Source organism: Ceratotherium simum, chromosome 37, assembly GCF_057802395.1.
Source record: "Ceratotherium simum simum isolate JZ-2026a chromosome 37, ASM5780239v1, whole genome shotgun sequence".
Lineage (NCBI taxonomy): Eukaryota > Metazoa > Chordata > Mammalia > Perissodactyla > Rhinocerotidae > Ceratotherium > Ceratotherium simum.
Genome location: NC_141936.1, coordinates 2,558,321 through 2,576,936, shown reverse-complemented (window position 1 = coordinate 2,576,936; position 18,616 = coordinate 2,558,321). Strand labels below are relative to the sequence as shown.

The window sequence follows — 18,616 nt, the reverse complement described above, 5'->3', positions numbered from 1 at the left end:
ATGTTCCTGCATTATTCTTTCTCAAAATTTTTTGGCTATTACTCATTAATCGCACTAAGATTGACTGGAATTTCACAAAACGCACCTACTAATTTGGGGAAAGCTGATATCTTTATATTACTAAACCTTTCCCCTTAACTAATCCAACTTTCAATTTTACCCTCTGGTTAATAAAAATGTTGGAGCAGAGAACCCAAGCTTCTTCGTATCTTCACCATTCTGTAATTTTAAGATCCTAGAAACTGAATTATTTAGAAAAAAATCAAAACCTCCTGACCAGGAGAGTTAGAGGGGCTGGCCTGGAACTGTTAGATTATAAAACACAGACATTTCTAAGACCAGTGGGAGCTGAACCAATTATCTGATTTGCAAGAACCCTACACATGAATCAAATTTAATAATTATAAACTTTTCAGCCATTTTCTTACCTTTTCTGCATCTTGAGCTTCCCTTGCACTATATTGTAAAACCTCACATTTCTCACTGTAAGAAAAAGCAAGATGAAATTCAATGTAAATTTCCCAAGCTTGCCTTAATGTACAAAATGAATATACAATATTAAAGTCTCCCTACAGATATTAAAACGTGAGTCACCTTCTCTCAACTGGGAATTGTGCTGGGCATGTTCTGGCTCACATGGCTTGACTGTTAAGGAGGACGAGTTAGGAACAGAAATGTGCTCGTGGCTGGATGGACACAGCAGGTCTGTTTCCTGGCGTCCCTTCTCTCTACTTCACTGCCCCCACCCCACGGGCAGGAGAGACCAGTGTCTACCAAGGACAGGGCACACGGCTCACTTCCACTGCCACACAGACCACCTCCAGCTGCAGCACTCATTACAGAAGAGCACAGAGGAGCCCAGGGCCATTACGTAGGCACAGAGAGCAGCCAAATGGTGGGGGACGTGGGGGACACACACACATTACCTGAGCTGCTAATGAAACCCTCAAAATAACCTGTTTCAACCAAACTATGCAGCAGGATAGCAGTAACTCAATTCCCTTAGTCCTCGGTCCTGAGTCTGGACACAACTGGGTCCCAGCAAGAAGGGAACAGCAGATTGCCATTTCCAGCACTTTTGCCCATTTCCTCACCATGTTTATTGTCATTCAAAGACCAGGTTGCCCAGCCAGGAGATGCCTGAAGACCAGCAGGCTAGTAAGTCTGTACCTGGCAAATGAAGGAGGCTGCCTCTGTCACCACCTCCAGACCAACCAGAGGGAAACTGGAGGTCACAACCCCAGCCAGAGAGGCCAGAGAGGCCACTCAGACCAGGAGAACACGGGAGAGCCCATCACTGCAGAATCATTTGAGGCCCCTTCCAGCAAGGGGACAGTGAAATGTCAAGGATGGATTACTGCTTCCCATGATCATCTGCTTGGCATAAATGAGGGACATTTCCTCATTTAGGCATCTTTATACCAGAGCACCCTCCTCTGGATGGGATGTAAATCTACTCCCCCAAGAATTTACACCTATACTCAGAAATCCAGATACAACCTACTATAACGGTATCAAACGTCACCAACTCTGCTAATGACCTTCAATGGGCCACTAGTTTAATTAACTGAGTTAGTATAGATAAGGTACCTGTATTAAGTATCATTATTACTGGCTCATATTAATTCCAAAGAGTAAGAAAAAAGTTTCTAGGCACTATAATTATATATAAGCCTGTATTATATAATCCAAAGAAAGTTATCCAACTAGATAACAGTTTCTAACCGCGACTAGCCCACTGCCTTTCTTGGATCCCTATAAAGATGAACAGAAATGGTCAGAAACTATAAACATGACAAATGATGAGTCCATAAAGTTAGGAGAATAAACTCACTGCATTTGCCACTGAGGCTGAGAAGTACAAGGTCACCCTAAGTATAGGACTTACTGCGTTTCCTCCTCAACTGCCTGGAACAACACAGTTACTATGAAAAGTCAGGTACACGGTGACAAAGGGGAATAATATCCCCCTGCAAGTCACGCAAGCCAAAACTAAACTAAAGTGTGTAGGAGACAAAAGCTGCAAACACTCCGGGATGATCAAGGGAACAGGGCAGCACTGAGACAACATTATTTCTTCTCATGCAACAATATGAAGGGTCACCCTTGACGTATCTGTCACAGAGTGAGCATGAGAGACCAGGAAAATACAGGACAGAGACTTGCAACACACATAACTGAGCAGACATTCACTAAGCCCCTGTCAGGCGGCAGGCCCCATGTGGGGCGAACAAGATGACAAAGACAGGGCTTCTCAGCCTCCAGAAATTCGAGACCCCAGACCATCTACTGAAAACAACCTACAGAACCAATTTTATGGCCTAACATTTCCATGTTCCATGTGATTCGATTCAACAGACATTTACATTCTGGGTGCCTATGACGGGCACAGCATCATGCCAAATGCCTCAGTAACAACACACCGACAAATAAAAGAGGGCAAACTCATCCTCCTGTGCTGGGTCACCCCTGCCTCTCCTTCCCATGATTTGTGAAGGGAGGCTAAAATGAAGACAGCGACCGTGTGGGTCTCAGCAATGTGGAGATATCTTCAAAGGCCCAAGGAGCCAACTCAATTCCCACTGCAACAGCATCCTGTTCCCACAGACACAGGGAGGCCACAGGGAGCCCCACGCCCGCTGCTTCCTGAAGCCACAGATTCCCCTCCATGGGCTCCCCCAGCCCCTCAGCCGCCTGAGAACAAGATTAAAGAATGGATATTTACAAAGTACGCTCAGTCGCAGGTTGGTCACATAGTGCTCCCTTCCCATCTGTGAAATCTCAGCATAAAAGTGTCTTCTCAGACAGGCCTACCGTATCCTGTCTGAGCAACCACTGTGTCTCCAGCGAACACTGACACTGACAGTAACACTCACGGAGCTGAACAAATATTTGTTAACAAGTGAATGGACTAATCTTTGTTAAACCAAGCTCTAGCTCATACTTATTTATGATACATTTGTAAGCAAGGTAACGAGGATACATAACATACACTCCTAGGATTTTGGTCAGAGATAAAAAAGTCAGAAAATACACATTCCTGTGCTACATTAGTTGGTTGTGCCTCTTAAAATGTCACAACACGACTATTTAGGAAAAGGCTGAAATGTTCTTTACGCATTCTTGCACAACATATACAGAGACAGTGAAGCATCCACATGTCTCAATACGCTAGTGAGAAGAGCTAACAAGGGAGGGACCAACGCAAACGAAGACGAGACCTTGAGAACTTCTCCCACAGCAGCCATCAACCCCGTCAAGTAAAGGTGCTCTGACCTTTACTTGGTCACTTCAAACACTGACACTCAAGCTGAAAAATATTTCTCTTATTCAATTTTGATTTTATTGTTTAATTACTAACAGTCTAACAATTTTATCTTCTAAGGTTGTTCTTTGTAAATAAACAGTATTTAACTAAATGACAGTTTAAATAAGTCCAGGAAACCCAAAATTGTTCCTGTGGGAAAATACGTTCTGAATTCTAAACACAAAGACTTATAAACTTTAGATTATAATCTATTTGCGATAGGTTTCTGGAAATTTATGTAAAGTCTGGTATTTTTAGTGAAATTTCATAGTGAATTCCCAAGATAAAACCTCAAGATGCAAGTACATCACCAAGCTGCAGTACAATCGTGGTCTATAATTCAATGCTTAAAATAATGCACATTGCACAGAATACTTCACATATTTGTTCTTCTAAACGTGACAAACGACTTGTATTTTAAGTGGCTCCCATTAATCCATACAGCTTGAGCTGCTGGACAGAATTCACTTTAACGATGAACAGACTCTATCTGTTCAAAAGACAAGAGTTGAAATCACAGCAAGATGAAGTGGTGAGAAACAAACTCACAAGGCTTAACAAATCTACGGGGCAGAAGGGGCAGGAGCTGCAATGAAATAAAATCTATACTATAATATGATATTCATTTGGAAAAATAAAATTAAGCGCACACACACATACTCATATGTATGCCTACATATAGTTCTTATAACACAAACCACTGCAGGCAGAGCTCCACCACATGTCCCTGACAGAGGATACAGTACAACAGTTCCCAGCACGTGTGCAGTGTCTGCAGGAGTGCATGGTACAGTTTGTAACACAATCGTAAACTGGGTGAAGGCTCCCTCTTTTCAGGTAGACAAGTTAAAATAAACCTATTCTGTGGTTACTATCATGTGCTACAAACACAAAACATCAACAACAAAAAAGCCCTCTCTTTTACGTCATCTTGGCTTGCCCAGTGGAGTGGACAAGCGACGATTACCAAAATGAAAGCATAGAGCTCGGGCCAGAGGTGGCGAGAACTGGCGGCAAACGCCAGTGCCAGAATAAACACGCAAACAAGAGGACAACGATGCCACTTACAAGGCTGAAGTGTGACTGGACGCCTCGCTAACCGTGCCAGCTCTACATATACGACAGACATGAAGTGTGACTCGACGCCTCGCTAACCGTGCCAGCTCTACATACACGACAGACATGAAGCGTGACTTGACACCCCACTAATGGTGTCAGCTCTACAAACACAACAGACACAAAGCGTGACTCGACACCCCGCTAACCGTGTCAGCTCTACAGACACAACAGACATGAAGCGTGACTCGACGCCCTGCTAACCGTGTCAGCTCTATAGACACAAGACACACGAAGCATGACTTGATGCCCCGCTAATCGTGTCAGCTCTACAGACATGAAGTGTGACTCGATGCCCCGCTAACCGTGCCAGCTCTTCATATACAACAGACATGAAGCGTGACTTGACACCCCACTAACGGTGTCAGCTCTACAGACACAGCAGACACGAGGCGTGACTCAATGCCCTGCTAACCGTGTCCGCTCTACAGACACAACAGACATGAAGCATGACTCAATGCCCTGCTAACGGTGGCAGCTCTACAGACACAACAGACACAAAGTATGACTCGATGCCCCACTAACCATGTCAGTTCTACAGCCACAACTGACATGAAGCGTGACTTGACGCCCTGCTAACGGTGGCAGCTCTACAGACATAACAGACATGAAGCATGACTCAATGCCCTGCTAACCGTGTCAGCTCTACAGCCACAACAGACATGAAGCATGACTTGACGCCCTGTTAACGGCGGCAGCTCTACAGACATAACAAACATTCTGGTCAGGGCTCTGATGTGCACTTTCCCTTCTGGGTGTCTGAAGCTGGAGACAAAGAAAGAAAGACACAAACCTGGAAATTCAGTAAGGTTTACACTGCCAAAAAAGAGGCCCATCTCATCCATGTGTAGTAAGACTAAAGCTCTTGAGCAATGATGACAAAAGCCCTTTACACTTGAAAAACATCCAAATTCAAATCAACCTAGGAAGACATCAAGGGAGCTTTTTCCTCCAAAGTGTGTTCTCTGCTTCTTGTGAGAGAAAGCGGCACCATAATACTAGGAATTAGCCCAGGCCATGAAGGGCCCATGGTAACCACAAGAACCTAACATCTCACATTCTCAGTGCCTCCTAACAAAGACTCCGAATGCCAAGTTGGGGTTTCTGCAGTGACGTAGGAAACTTACCCTGACCTGTGTGATTTCTGAGGAATGATGAGTGGGTAACGACACTCTGGAAACAGAGCTGCTGTTTTCAAGTCTGGGAAATCACCTCAAAGGCTGACAGCATTTCTGAGGCTATGGTGACACTCATCACACTCAGCAGACTGAACTGGAGCCGGCAACTGAGTGTCCACGGCAGCACCCAGCAATGCTGGGTCCATGACCAAGTCCTAGTGAAAACCTATCCTTAGGAACCACTGTGTTGGTCACCACCAAGCAACAACTTTCAAAACTCTGTGCAGCCTGCACCTGGCTATAAAGTTAGTTAGGTAAAAAACAGAGTTAGAGGGGCTGGCCCCGTGGCTTAGCGGTTAAGTGCAAAGCGCTCCGCTACTGGTGGCCCGGGTTCGGATTCCGGGCGAGCACCGACGTACCGCTTGTCCGGCCATGCTGAGGCGGCGTCCCACATACGGCAACTAGTAGGATGTGCAACTACAACAAACTACTATCTACTGGGGCTGTGGGGAGAAAAAGGGAAAGGAAGAAGATTGGCAATAGATGTTAGCTCAGGGCTGATCTTCCTCACAAAAAAAACAGAGTTAGACATCAGATTGTCTGCCCTGACTTGTGAGGTTCTGAACAGTCTTCTGCTCCCCAGTGGGATGCACCAGTCACCAGAGAGAACGTGCCTGGCTAGTTTATCAGCTGAGGAGGAAGCTGTCTGATTGTCAGCGCTATGAGAAGCGACACCTTCCTGAATCCTGGGGAGACATATTTGACCTGTGGAGTACTCGAGACTTCACAAGCTAACTTCCAATACAGTTCAAGTACAGACAGCCAAATTAAGCAATGGATACTTATAATTGTTGCTGAACATATTTCTTGATCAGGAAGTCCTCAAAGATAAGCTCTTGAAAATAACTGCAAGGTGAAAGGAAACCTCACCTTGTCTGCAAGCTGAATTCAGGCATTATTTCCCTGCTGTTATCACGAAAAATCCTATTTGAGAACCTGTCAGGAAGCCCTTTCTCAGTGATATTTTTGTAACCAGAAGATATCCAAGAGGGATTTTTGGGACTGAAATTCTAGGGTCAACTATCTCTGATTATTCTGTTTATTCACACAGCTCTATATATTCCCCCGGCAAGATTTACAAGGCTGCTTTGTTTGCACTTCTGGTCCTGAAAACACAGCAGTACAACAGGAGGAAAGGAACATACAGTTCACCGTCTTTGCTGCTGCCTACAAGAGAAAAGCTTATCACAAGCAAGCAGACGTGATATAAGCACAAATGCCTGTTCCAATTTAAAAATCAAACTTTTCTTCCAAAATCACTATGCCTTGCTTTGTTTTTATTCAAAATTTTATAGTTACTTTGAAATTTTAAACAAGGGCATAAGATTTTTAGGTATCAAAAGAGGTTTAAGTTTAAAAAAAGTTTAAGAAATACTACTAGAAACCTTCCATAAAAGCATTATTCACAAAACCCAGTTTTAATTGCACTTGAGTGACAGTAGTAAATGACTTCCCTTACGCACAAATATCCTCAGGATCATAGAATGGCAAGCGAGACGGTAGATGAAAATAGATTTCCCTTGTGCTTTCGATAAAGAAAAAAAGAGGGAGGAGAAAGAGAAAAGGTCTGGTGGTGTTTTCATTTATCTAAACATCGCTTAAGATATCATTTAAAAGTATACAGACTGTTTATTTTTCATGAATTTTCTGTATGGATTCACTGAGCACTTAGCTGTCACCTAAAGTAAAAATACATGAGTTCTCTAATGCTAAAACCTGTGATGAAATAGAGCTTCAGCTTATTTCTAGCATCAAAAAATGTTAAAAATGTAACAAACAAAAAAAGTACTGATAAAATAAGCAAACCAAAAACCAGCCAACGAACCAAAAACTCCACCAAATCAAACTGAAATGTCTGCTGTCATTCATGCTTAAAAACAACAGATTGAAACAGCCCAGACAACACCAACATCATAAACAACTATGCATAAAGGCATTCTAGTCATATAAATAAATCACGCACTCGGCTCACCTCATTTCAGGAAGGAAGGTTTTCTTATACGCATTCTCGATGTCCTGAAGATAGGCAGAGGTGATCTTCATTTCGTGTGGCTAGACAAAACAAGAAAAATGAAACCTTTAGATTTCTTTTCTTTTTACCTGTGCTAAGTAAAATGTGAAAACAATCAACCAACACTGTTTTCTTCGAAGAACTCCAGCTAGGCATTGTAGGGACTTTGGGGTGATAGAAAGGGGCCTCAGTACCAGTTAGAATTATTCTCATTCTCCTATAGTGAGCACCTAAGTTTGGCCAGGTGAAACCATAGCATGACGTCTTTCACAGGCTCTAGGATGCTTACTTAGAATAGGGTCAGAAAGAATCCCCTTTTACAGTTACAGGGCCTGGCTTTCCTGTTTCACTGCGTGCTTGAGGGTGGGCAATGAAAGATTATAGACAACGTGAGGGGGAACTGGCCCACCTCTCCCCCATCCATCCTCAGCACCCTCCTCTCCGTCACCGACTCTCTCCATCCTTACCTCTTCTCTACCACTCACTCATCCCCCACCACCTCTCCCACTCTCTCCATCTCTCACGTCCCTCAACATCTGAAGTTTGCTAAGCCAATTTCAGAAATTTAAAACTCTAATTATGAGTGGCAAGTTTCAATATTTAAAATCTTTTATAGTTTAGCAATGCTAAGGGCTAAGTTACATTATCTTTCATCTTGTTTGACTATCTGCATGGCAGTTACCTCCCTCGAATGTCTTTCTTATTTACTCCCTTGTTTACCATAGGTCTCGCCCACTGGAATATAAGAACACACACTTATTATGATACGATGTTTCTTCGAGAAAATGTCTCCTTTTCTCACACACAGTGGTAATTTTAGCTGGTGACAGTATTCATCAAGACTTTACTTAGAAAAACTAAAAAGTTGATAGCTCTAATTTGGACCTCAAAATTGTTTCTGAAATATTATTATCCCAGATAACAAAAGAGTTATCTAGAGAATTCTGAATCTATGTCTTCATTTTTCTCAATAAACGTCACTGCAATAAGCAAAGGTATTCAAGACTATTCCATTGAGTGAGAATTAAGTATTTTTGACTTGCAGGTCCCTCCTTTTGCCACTTGATGGAATGTTCTTGAAAGTCTAAATTACATCATACTTAAGAGTAAACTCTTAAGTAATAAAAGGTACAGACTGGCAGTAAATAGGGAGAGACAGATGTCACATATGGGTTTACTACTGAAAGATGGAGGAAGACACTGAGTCTTCCGGGGTCTTTCAGCAGCAGCAAAGGATACGGAGCTGTTCTGTTGCCCTTACAGGAACCCACCACTCAGCAGGTATTTTCCTTTTTTTTTTTTTGTGAGGAAGATCAGCCCTGTGCTAACATCTGCCAATCCTCCTCTTTTTTTTTGCTGAGGAAGACTGGCCCTGGGCTAACATCCGTGCGCATCTTCCTCCACTTTATATGCGACGCCGCCACAGCATGGCTTGCCAAGCGGTGCGCCGGTGAGCGCCTGGGATCCGAACCGGCGAACCCCGGGCCACCGCAGCGGAGCGCGCCCACTTAACCGCTTGTGCCACCGGGCCGGCCCCTCACCAGGTATTTTCTGAGCATCCACCAGAACTCCAGCCCTGAGGATGGGCACTGGAACAACAAACACACAGGCAACTTGACATTTCATTACAATGTCAAAAAGAACTCTCATTCTCCCCCAGGAAAAAAATACTCTGTGGGAGTGATATTTCCAAACAAGTGCTAGTCATAAGGGCACAGACGGTCTTTGCTAATCTCTGTATCCTGCACCACATTGAAGAGCCAGTGGGAAACTTCAAAACGAGAGCTTCCAGGCCACCTATGTCGGTCTCAACCAACGCCACAAAAAGTAAATGGACACGGGTGGAGCCAGTGGGCGACTGTTCTAGAATCAGTTAAGTAGGAAAAAAAGGAAAAGAGGCACAAGTTGAGCTAAAAAAATAGAGTAGGGAACTCAAAGAATATTAGAAATTGCTTCCAATTTGTAGAAAAATAACAGGGCATGAAAACCCCATTAAAGAGAAAGGCGCTTGGCAGAGGGAGGTTCTGTTGGGAGACTTATCCATCTTCACAAGAATGGTTTAAGTGATGTAGGACAGGGGACAGGAGCAGAATGGCACAGGGATTGGAGAGCACTGGTGGAGAGCAGTGACTGACCAGGTGCCCGCTCTTTCAGAAGACCCCGGGGTGTGCCCCCATCCCCGTGAGCACTGTCAGTGATTTATGGTACCCTACTGTACACATCACTTTTGAGTGCTGATCTACATTAAAACAATGAGGACACATAAAAAGAAGACAGGTCTTCGACAGAAAAGCTGAATTACATTTCCTCTCTTCTGGATCCGACTCTGGATCTCGGGGACGGGCACGTCGACGTAGATCACCACGTGAGGAGGCAGGTACTCGCAGATGGTGACCTTCTTCACCTCGTTGTAGTGGTCCACACCTGGCACACACGGAGAGGTGCATGTCATCTGACAGTCCACATACAGGTTCTAAAACATGCTCCTCTCTCAGACAGAAGGGCAAGGGCACACGCAGTTCTCAGAGCCACATATCCACCTGTGGATCACGTAACAATCATGGCCGTGACCACGGCTGCACACAATGTGTGATCGCATGGCAGGCACTGGGGCATTCACACACAGAGCCTGCAGCACTGACAGCAACGCAGCAAGACAGTGCTTCTCATCCCCATTTCTATAGACCAAAAGCATCAGGCCCAGAGAAATTCTGCGATGTAAAGTGAAATACTGGACTTAAACCCTAGCTTCAAGAGCATTCTAGGGGCCGGCCCAGTGGCGCAGCAGTTAAGTGTGCACACTCCGCATCAGCAGCCTAGGGTTCACAGGTTCAGATCCTGGGCACGCACCAACGCACCGCTTGGCAAGCCATGCTGTGGCAGCATCCCATATAAAGTAGAGGAAGATGGGCATGGATGTTAGTCCAGGGCCAATCTTCCTCAGCAAAAAGAGGAGGACTGGCGACATGTTAGCTCAGGGCTAATATTCCTCACCAAAAAAAAAAAACAGCATTCTAAAGGACACATTTTAAGTGCATCTTGGCCACATGGTAGGGTCTACCTTTACTTCCTACAAGAGGGAGGGCACCCAAGCATTTGTTTTAGCGTCCTTTGAACTGAAACACATCATTATGTGTATGTATATTTCTTCATAGTAATAATAGGTAAGAGTCTGATCTTCTCTAGGGAGTAAAATCACTTTTTATATACTTTATTTTTCAAATAACTCAACTGAAAAATGTCAAGCTACATTTACCTGGGTTCAATGTATTTCAGTAAATTTAATCAGCTACACAGAACTACCTATTGAAGCAGATTTACTAATAAAAAATAAAACTGAAAGCAGCTAAAGCTGAGAAATAATTCTACTGAAGTTGACATTACATAGAATATACTATACAGATAGCAATCACACAAAAATTGTGATGCTAAAGAACATTCCTGCTGTTTTGAAGAATGCTCTGCAACTGATGTCCTGGAGCACACGCCCATGTTACCAGAAACCAACAGGCAGAACACGCTCCAGGTCACTGGGATGAAACCATCAAAAGAACAATGTGAAGAAACTATCGTCTCTAAAGATTTCCTCCATGGTGGAAACTTCCAGAAGGGACAAACTTGGGCGATCACACTAAGATCCACAGAAAGACCACTATTGTGCTCTAAAGAAAATGTTCAGGTGACCACTCCTGGTAACTCCTGCTTTAGAGGCAATTCAGGACCGGCTTTTGATCCCAGGTCAGCAGGGGTCTGAGCTGGAGGCTAAAAGACTACAAAGGAGGTGGAACCAAAGCAAAGACTGAGGCTTGACTGTGGATACTGTTCACCGGTCCAAGCAGAATACGCTCGGCCTTGTATTTGCTTCCTTTCTGTTCAGCCTAGGACCAGGCCAGTGTCTCCCACCATCAGGGAAACCTCCCTTCTGCCTCCTCCTCTAAGTCATCATTTCTCTCCACATTCTTGTTAGCAGCCCCACTTCTGAGGCGATTTTTCACTTTGTTGTATGCCATCTACCCTTAAGTAATCTGTTCTCCCCCCAACCCAAACTGTGGAATGAAACGACTCTTGCTAAAGCCACCAGACCCCTAAAGGTCACTTCTCAGTTCTTGTCCCACTAGATCCTACACACTCCATGTGATGAATGTCCCCTACCACCCTCGCTGGCCCCTTGTGCACCTCTGACCATTCAGCTTCAAATCTGCAGTAGGGCCCCCTCTCCAGAAACCTGGAATCCTCCAAGGACTCTGGTCTCAGTCCTCACCTCCCCCTGTGGGTTTTTCTGGGACAAGTGTGTCCACTGTCAGGCTGATTCCCCCAAAACTTTTCTCCAGTCCAGACCAGTCCTCAGTATGTTAGGCTCAGATATGCAACCACCTGCTAGACCTCTCCACTGGCTATCTCCGGGAAATCTCAAACTCCACACGCCCAGACGTGAAAGCTCCTTCTCAGACTACTGCTCCTTTGTATCCTCCTCACTTGGTGAGAAGCCCAGTCAGGTCCACTTTACTCTCCCCACTTTGCTCCCACAAAGCTGACCACCCAGGCTTGCCAAGTGAACTTCCTCCATATCTGAGATCCACCCTCCCCAGCAAGCCACTCCCTCTGCCCAGTGCAGGCCTTCATCCTACGGTACAGCCATCCTACTCCGACTTCCTCCCAACGGTCTCCTTTGCTTTGACTTCCCCTCACTGAACACATCCTTCAGACAAATGAACTCAAATCTAACCATATCCCTCCCATGCCTAAAACCCTTCCATGGCTCCTCAGCACTTACAGGAAAAATCCAAGTGTCCTAGCCAAGGTGCAAGCCCCTTCCTTGTGTGGCCCCACCTGCTTCCCCTGCACCATCCCCGGCCAGCACCCGGCCCTCACTCCACACCAACACCAGCAGCCCGTGCCAACGCAGGCTCCTCCAGCCTCACTTCACCTCGCTCATCCCGCTGCAATGCTGATGGCTTGCCCAGGGCTCACTCCTCAAGGACGCTGTCCCTGACAACACCCCATCTTCTCCCAGCTGGTTAGATATTCTCCTGTGTGCTTACGCAGCACCCAGGAGGACAGTCACCCAGGAGGAGCCATCAAGTGCATTTTATTGCAATTAACCATCTATGCTGCTTTAACGCCCTACCCTTCACCCCAGGACTGCGGGAGCCTTCCTTGTCTTATATATCTTCATATCCTTGGCATCTAAGACAGAGCCTGGCACACAGCTGGCACTATAGAAGCGCTGGTTGACTGACCTCAACTGCTACTCCAAATGCCAAGCAAGGCTCAATGCCTTGGTCAGAAGCAAGGGCTCTGGCTGCTCTTGCTACAAGCACACAGGTGGCCTACTCCAAACAGCAGGACATGTAAGCAGACTAAGAGCAGACAGCCTCACCCCCGAATCACCACTTGGCTTGCTCTCGTCTCCCCGCTCATTAACCAACAACTTTTACTCTGCCCTCCAGATCTGAGCCATCCACTGGCTCCAGTCAGCCAAGCACACCCGTGAGAATGCTCACAGGCAGACTGACCATAGGCCTTTCCATGGCCCGCCCCAGCACCTCCCAGTCACAGACACCCTGGCCACCCATCACTCCTCATGGTCAGGCTACCTTTAACCAGGAGGTCTTTATTCTCGTCCCTTTGCCCCTTGTCACTTTCAACAATATCCCAATACAATGCTAAGCCCCTAAAGGCCCTAGAACAGCACTGTGTTAGAGAGAAGGAAGAGACGACGAGAGTGCTGGCATCGTGCAGCTACAGGGACAAGGGAAAAAGACAGCCTAATTACATAAATATGACACCCTAGAAATTGGAGAGCTCAGTAAGACTAAATTTAAGATCAAAGAAAAGCAGCTTAGGTATCTCACGAGGTTGAACAGAGAGCTGGGGAAGGCTGTGTGGAAGCTGTGTGTTCAAGGACCCAGGACACCACGCAGCTTTCACAGCGAGATGTGAATGTAGGAGGGAAAGAGGTGGAAGGAACCAGTTTTTTCCTGTGGAAACTTCATAAGTAAATGGCACTGACTCATCTATTTAACAGACATTCATAAAACGCATACTAACTGCAAGGCGAGTCTACTGGAGCCTTTACAAAGCTACCCACACACCCAGGAGGGCTCGCCTGCAACAATGACTCACACTGCTTTCGGATGAATCCCTGGTTATACATCGCCTCCACGAAGACAAAGTCACTGTAGATGGAGCGTTCCAATACGACACCTTGTCCTGTTTAAAAACATGGAAATGAAAATTAAAAATCAGACAGATAATTAAAGCACTGGAAACTAGTAACTTCATTTTAGAAAGGGAAAAAGCAGTTATTTACAATTCCATTTCCATAGCCATTTGAAACATATTCAAAAGAACATATACGACTTGTGAGTGGGAAATGGTTTTCAGAAACTGTAATACTATTTTGGTTTAGGCAACATAACATCCTGTTTCTTTCTGTCAGCTGTAACAAGAGCATCCAGTTAGCAGAAAAAGCATTTCTGTTTTTAAACCAGAGGCTTCCCACCCTACCATGCCCACTCAATCATTCAGTAAGACCCCAGGGTCACCCTCAACTCCCATCTTACCCCACAGCCCAAGCATCAGCAAAGCACAGCTTTCTCCCAACCACGTCTCGAATCCCACCATTCCAGAATGTGCCACTTCCTTCGCAGCGTAAGGTCTCCTCACTTCTGACAAGGCCATGGCCGTCAACTCACCCCCTGCCTCTGCCCTTGCCCCCGAGGCTGCTCTCACCCTCAGCAGAGGGGCATTTTCAAAGCTTAAGCCAGCTCCTGTTACTCCTCTGCTCCAACCTCTCTCCTTCAAGGTAAAAACCAAAGTCCCAGCGTGGCCCTTGAGGTCTGACTGAGACTCGACCATCTCGCCCAGGCTACTTCTCTGGCTTCGTCCCAATCCTCCCAGCCTCACTCACTGCACTCCAGTCACAGAGGCCTGCTGACTGTCACTACAGCACATGGAGAATGCTCCCTCAGCTCAGAGCACTGGTCCCCAGGGACTCCCTGCCTGTCTGCCTGCACTCAGCCCTGCTGTGCCTGGGCAGCGGCCTCCCCTAACATTCCCATCAAGAAGAACAGCCCCCAGCCCCACCCAAACCCCTTCTTCTCAGCTCTTACCACACACTACCTGACGTGGCAGGTTGCTCTTTCTCTCCGCTACTAAAATGTAAGCTCCAGGAGGACACTGGGCTTCACTTCCTGCAGAATCTCTAGTTCCTGGAATGCCCCTGGCACACAGCAGCCACGCACTAAATATTTAATGAATAAACTAATGTAATACAAAAGGAAACAAGTTTTCATTTAAAATTTTAAGAAACAAGGAGTCCTAAGATAGGGCTGAAGTATACTTCAAAAAGAATGTGGAGTAAGCCCAGTGTCAGTATTAACTCCAACCTACTAACTGGTTCCTGTGAGCTGGGTCCTGGTACAGAACTTCAGAACGTAGACCACGTCTTCTTAGGAGCAACGCTCACCATATCAGGACTTACCTTCACATAAGGAAAAGCATCACCAATAGAATGTTGGAAAAGCAAGACAATAACCAGACATCTGTGGCCGTTTAGACAAAGAGCAGTACCTTGCATCTTGTGGCACATCTTATACAGACAGGACCCTCCTGGAACACGAGGCAGCTTTGTGCCCCAGCTCCATCAGTTACCTGGGGTCCTCATGAAAACTACGTTCTCATTCTCACACTCAGACCCCATGCAGCAGACCCTCCAGGTGGCAGCTGAGCTCACCAGGTACCTGACAGGCAGGCAGGTGTGGCAACCACTACTCTACAATGCGGCTCGTACAAATCCCCCACTCTCCCTCACGCTCACACGTGCCATATGCTTCTACCCTTTAAGTCAAAATCCCCATAGGTTGGTGGCTTTGGCCAAGCACTGGCAGTTATCTGCTGATTCTCAGAATGTTCTGGGGTCAGGCCCAGATTGAACCCACACTGCTGGTTCCCAGGATGATGAAGCAGCCCCTCTGGGATTCCAACCTCGTCTGTACTCTGTGTAAACCCAGGCTCCTGCCCCATCTGTCCTCCCTCCCTCCATTTCCTGACTTCATGTCCTGACCCCCGTTGCCTATCTCCCAGACTCTGGACCTTGAATGCTCCCATATGCAGCCCTTGTCCATTGCTTGCCTGCTTCGGATACCTTCCATGGACACGTCCCCCTTTACTGTACAGGCGCACGGGACCCTGGGTGTTCTGCCTTCCCCACCTCTGCCATTTCTCAAGGTTTAACTTCTACCCTGTGGGTTGATGGCAAATTCTAGCCCATCTCTGGGCCCTCAGAGATAACCCTGTTTTGTGCATCCACCTCTCTGTATGACTCAGGGCTCCCACTTCATGAGTGTGATTCCACTTCCTCCTAGTCATTTACAGGTTCTCTCTTTCCTCCATTTTTTGACACATTTCATCTACACGTTTAGAGCAGTGGCACGAAAATTCCATACAATCCATAAATCTCACTCCAATACACAAAATGAAATAATATTTAGTGGATATTATTCTGAAGCAACAATAATATGGATCTTGCAGATTTTATGATCTTATTAGAAAGCCAGCACTTGCCTCATCAAATACCCTTAAAGAAAAGGTCTACTTAGTGGCAAACTAACATGACTGAATTCCAGCACAGGGTTCAAGTGCAGAACACGACCAGCAGCTACCTGACCATGGTGACTGACCTGTGCTCAGCAAGTGCTCCAAGGCGTCCGCGTACTGCAGGAGGCGACTGGCGTACAACCAGGACTGCAGGCGGTAACTGTTGCCATCATTGCTTTTCGGATCATCATAAAACTTCTCCAAACTGCAGTTGCCACTGAACTCCACGTCCAGGGGTTTTCCATCTCCTGTAGTGCTGTCTGCGTAATGTATCCCTGCTTCAGGAAAGTGCTTTAAACCTGAGAAGAGACATAACCGGATAAAACACGATGTGGATGCCTCCCTTCCTGTCAGCGAGCAGTGTGGACTAAGAGAAACAAAAGCCCCATCTGAACACCACTGCTGAGGCTGGTTGGTTAAGGCCTGGGGAAGGTTACCCTCACACTTATGTCTCATCGTGTGTAAAGGGGAGCACATACGACACTGGAGACGACATGTCTAAAACGTGTGTAAGACAAGCATGTATGCTGAAGGGCTGTGCTGCAGCATGTCCCACTGTACCCTCATATGAATTCCTCCTGAAAAAGAGAGCCACCCATAACTATGGGAACCCCTGCGTGCAAGTGGGCAACTGCTTGTCAAAATCTGCAGAAAGGTACAGCGAACAAACACCTGGACCGAGAGTCAGGACGTGGGGTTCCCATCCCAGCTCTGCACTAACTAGCTATGGACATCGGCTTCTTACCGAGTCTACCCGTCCGTAAATGCCAGCAGTAACAACAGCCCTATTCCAGGGGCTCCTACAAAGTTCAAGTTAGATAGTTCACATGAAAGTGCTCTGCCTACATCGTCAACATAAAGCCTGAAAGACTGAAAACAGCTTTTTCAATAAATATTTCAAATATGTAAAATACCTACCTTGGGTCCAGTTCTACTGAGTCAATATTAAAGTAGAATCAAACCGAGATAAGTAACCACAAGTCTGAAAAAAAGTGGTCATTCTGCATGACATAAGTTCATACCTAGTTTCTCTGCTATTTGTTTTGCAAGCTTGCCTTTTCCAGAACATATGTTGCCATCTACAGTTATCACTTTGCTGTATTCTGTCAGTTTCTTGGTTGTTCGATCACCAAGTATGTATGCCAAAGGGCCATACTGCTGCTTGCACTGTACGCTTGTATGAATTCCTCCCTGAAAAACACATCACACAATAGTACAATGTGAGTATTCTAGTTACTGCAGGCATTAGCAACTATTAGGTAAAAATGCCAAGAAGGACCTCGGTGATAAAAATGCCAACATTTTACATCTTCATTACCAATTTATTTGTTTAGTTACCAGTCTCCATGCCCTATCCCAAAATAAGCTCATAATGGCAGGCAGATTATCTGTTTTGTTCACTGCCAAATCCTCAGGGTCTGGAACAGAATATTCTTACTATGTTCAATAAAAATTGGAAGGATGGAAGAAAGGCAGGGAGGAGGGGGGCTAGGGGAGACAGGGACGAAGGGAATACAGAACATTTCTCCAGTCCAGGCTCCTGCCCTGACCTCCAGATCCGGTTATCTCACTGCCTTTAAACAGCTCCACCTAGATGTCCTGAAAACTAACAGACATAAAACTGAGGTTGAACATCCATACCCTAACCCCCAAATCTGCTCCCTCATAGCTCCTTATCCACTACCCACCAAGCAAAACAGAGCAGACACGAAAGCCACCTTTGACACCCTCCCTCTTCCTTCAACTCCCTAATCATTCACAAAACCCTATCGATCCTAACTCTTAAATCTCTCTGGAGTGCAGCATCACCTCCCTACCACCACTGTACTGATTCTGTAGGCATCCTCACATCTCTCACCCACAAGGTAAAACATCTGCCTCACCTCCTGTCTCCAGCACTTCCGCACCAAAGCCCAAACGATCTTTCCCAAAACACAAAGAAAAAAAACACAATCAAAAGGCAAACAACTGAGAAAAGTTCAACACACGTAATAGAACAGCCTTAGTGTATAGAGAAGTTATACAGATCAATATGAAAAACAGGATAGGACTGCATAGCTTATTTTAAATGTATTAAAAATAGCCAATAACCATATGGAAAAAGGTTCAACCTTGCTACAAAAAGCAAACAAAGATTACTAACAAGGAGAAAACACTTTTTCATGTATCAAACAGAAATATTTTACTCTTTTTAAATGATGATGTGCAGTGGCAGGACAGGACAAAGGCCTCATAAACTGCTAACGGTAACGTAAACCTAGATACTGGGCCTGGAGCCAACCAGGAATCCATCCTAAGGGAACAGACATGGATCTGTACAAAGATTTACCCACATAATAATGTCAAAAATGTAAATAGAAACCCTTAATGTACAACAACAGAGAAGTTAAAAAAAAAGTATAT

General features: G+C 45.5%; 1 protein-coding gene across 3 annotated transcripts in view; it reads right to left on the bottom strand.

The window, feature by feature from the left end:
- Positions 1–18,616, bottom strand: part of NDUFA10 (NADH:ubiquinone oxidoreductase subunit A10) — a 66,927-nt gene that overhangs the window by 43,150 nt on the left and 5,161 nt on the right. For all 3 annotated transcript variants that reach the window (XM_087424597.1, XM_004427735.3, XM_087424598.1), the window contains exons 2-7: positions 17,236–17,404; positions 16,297–16,512; positions 13,739–13,825; positions 9,915–10,036; positions 7,574–7,653; positions 429–483 (exon numbers count right to left, since the gene is read on the bottom strand). In XM_087424597.1, the coding sequence (XP_087280723.1) occupies positions 429–483; positions 7,574–7,653; positions 9,915–10,036; positions 13,739–13,825; positions 16,297–16,512; positions 17,236–17,404 (729 nt within the window). The remainder of the gene's footprint in view (positions 1–428; positions 484–7,573; positions 7,654–9,914; positions 10,037–13,738; positions 13,826–16,296; positions 16,513–17,235; positions 17,405–18,616) is intronic.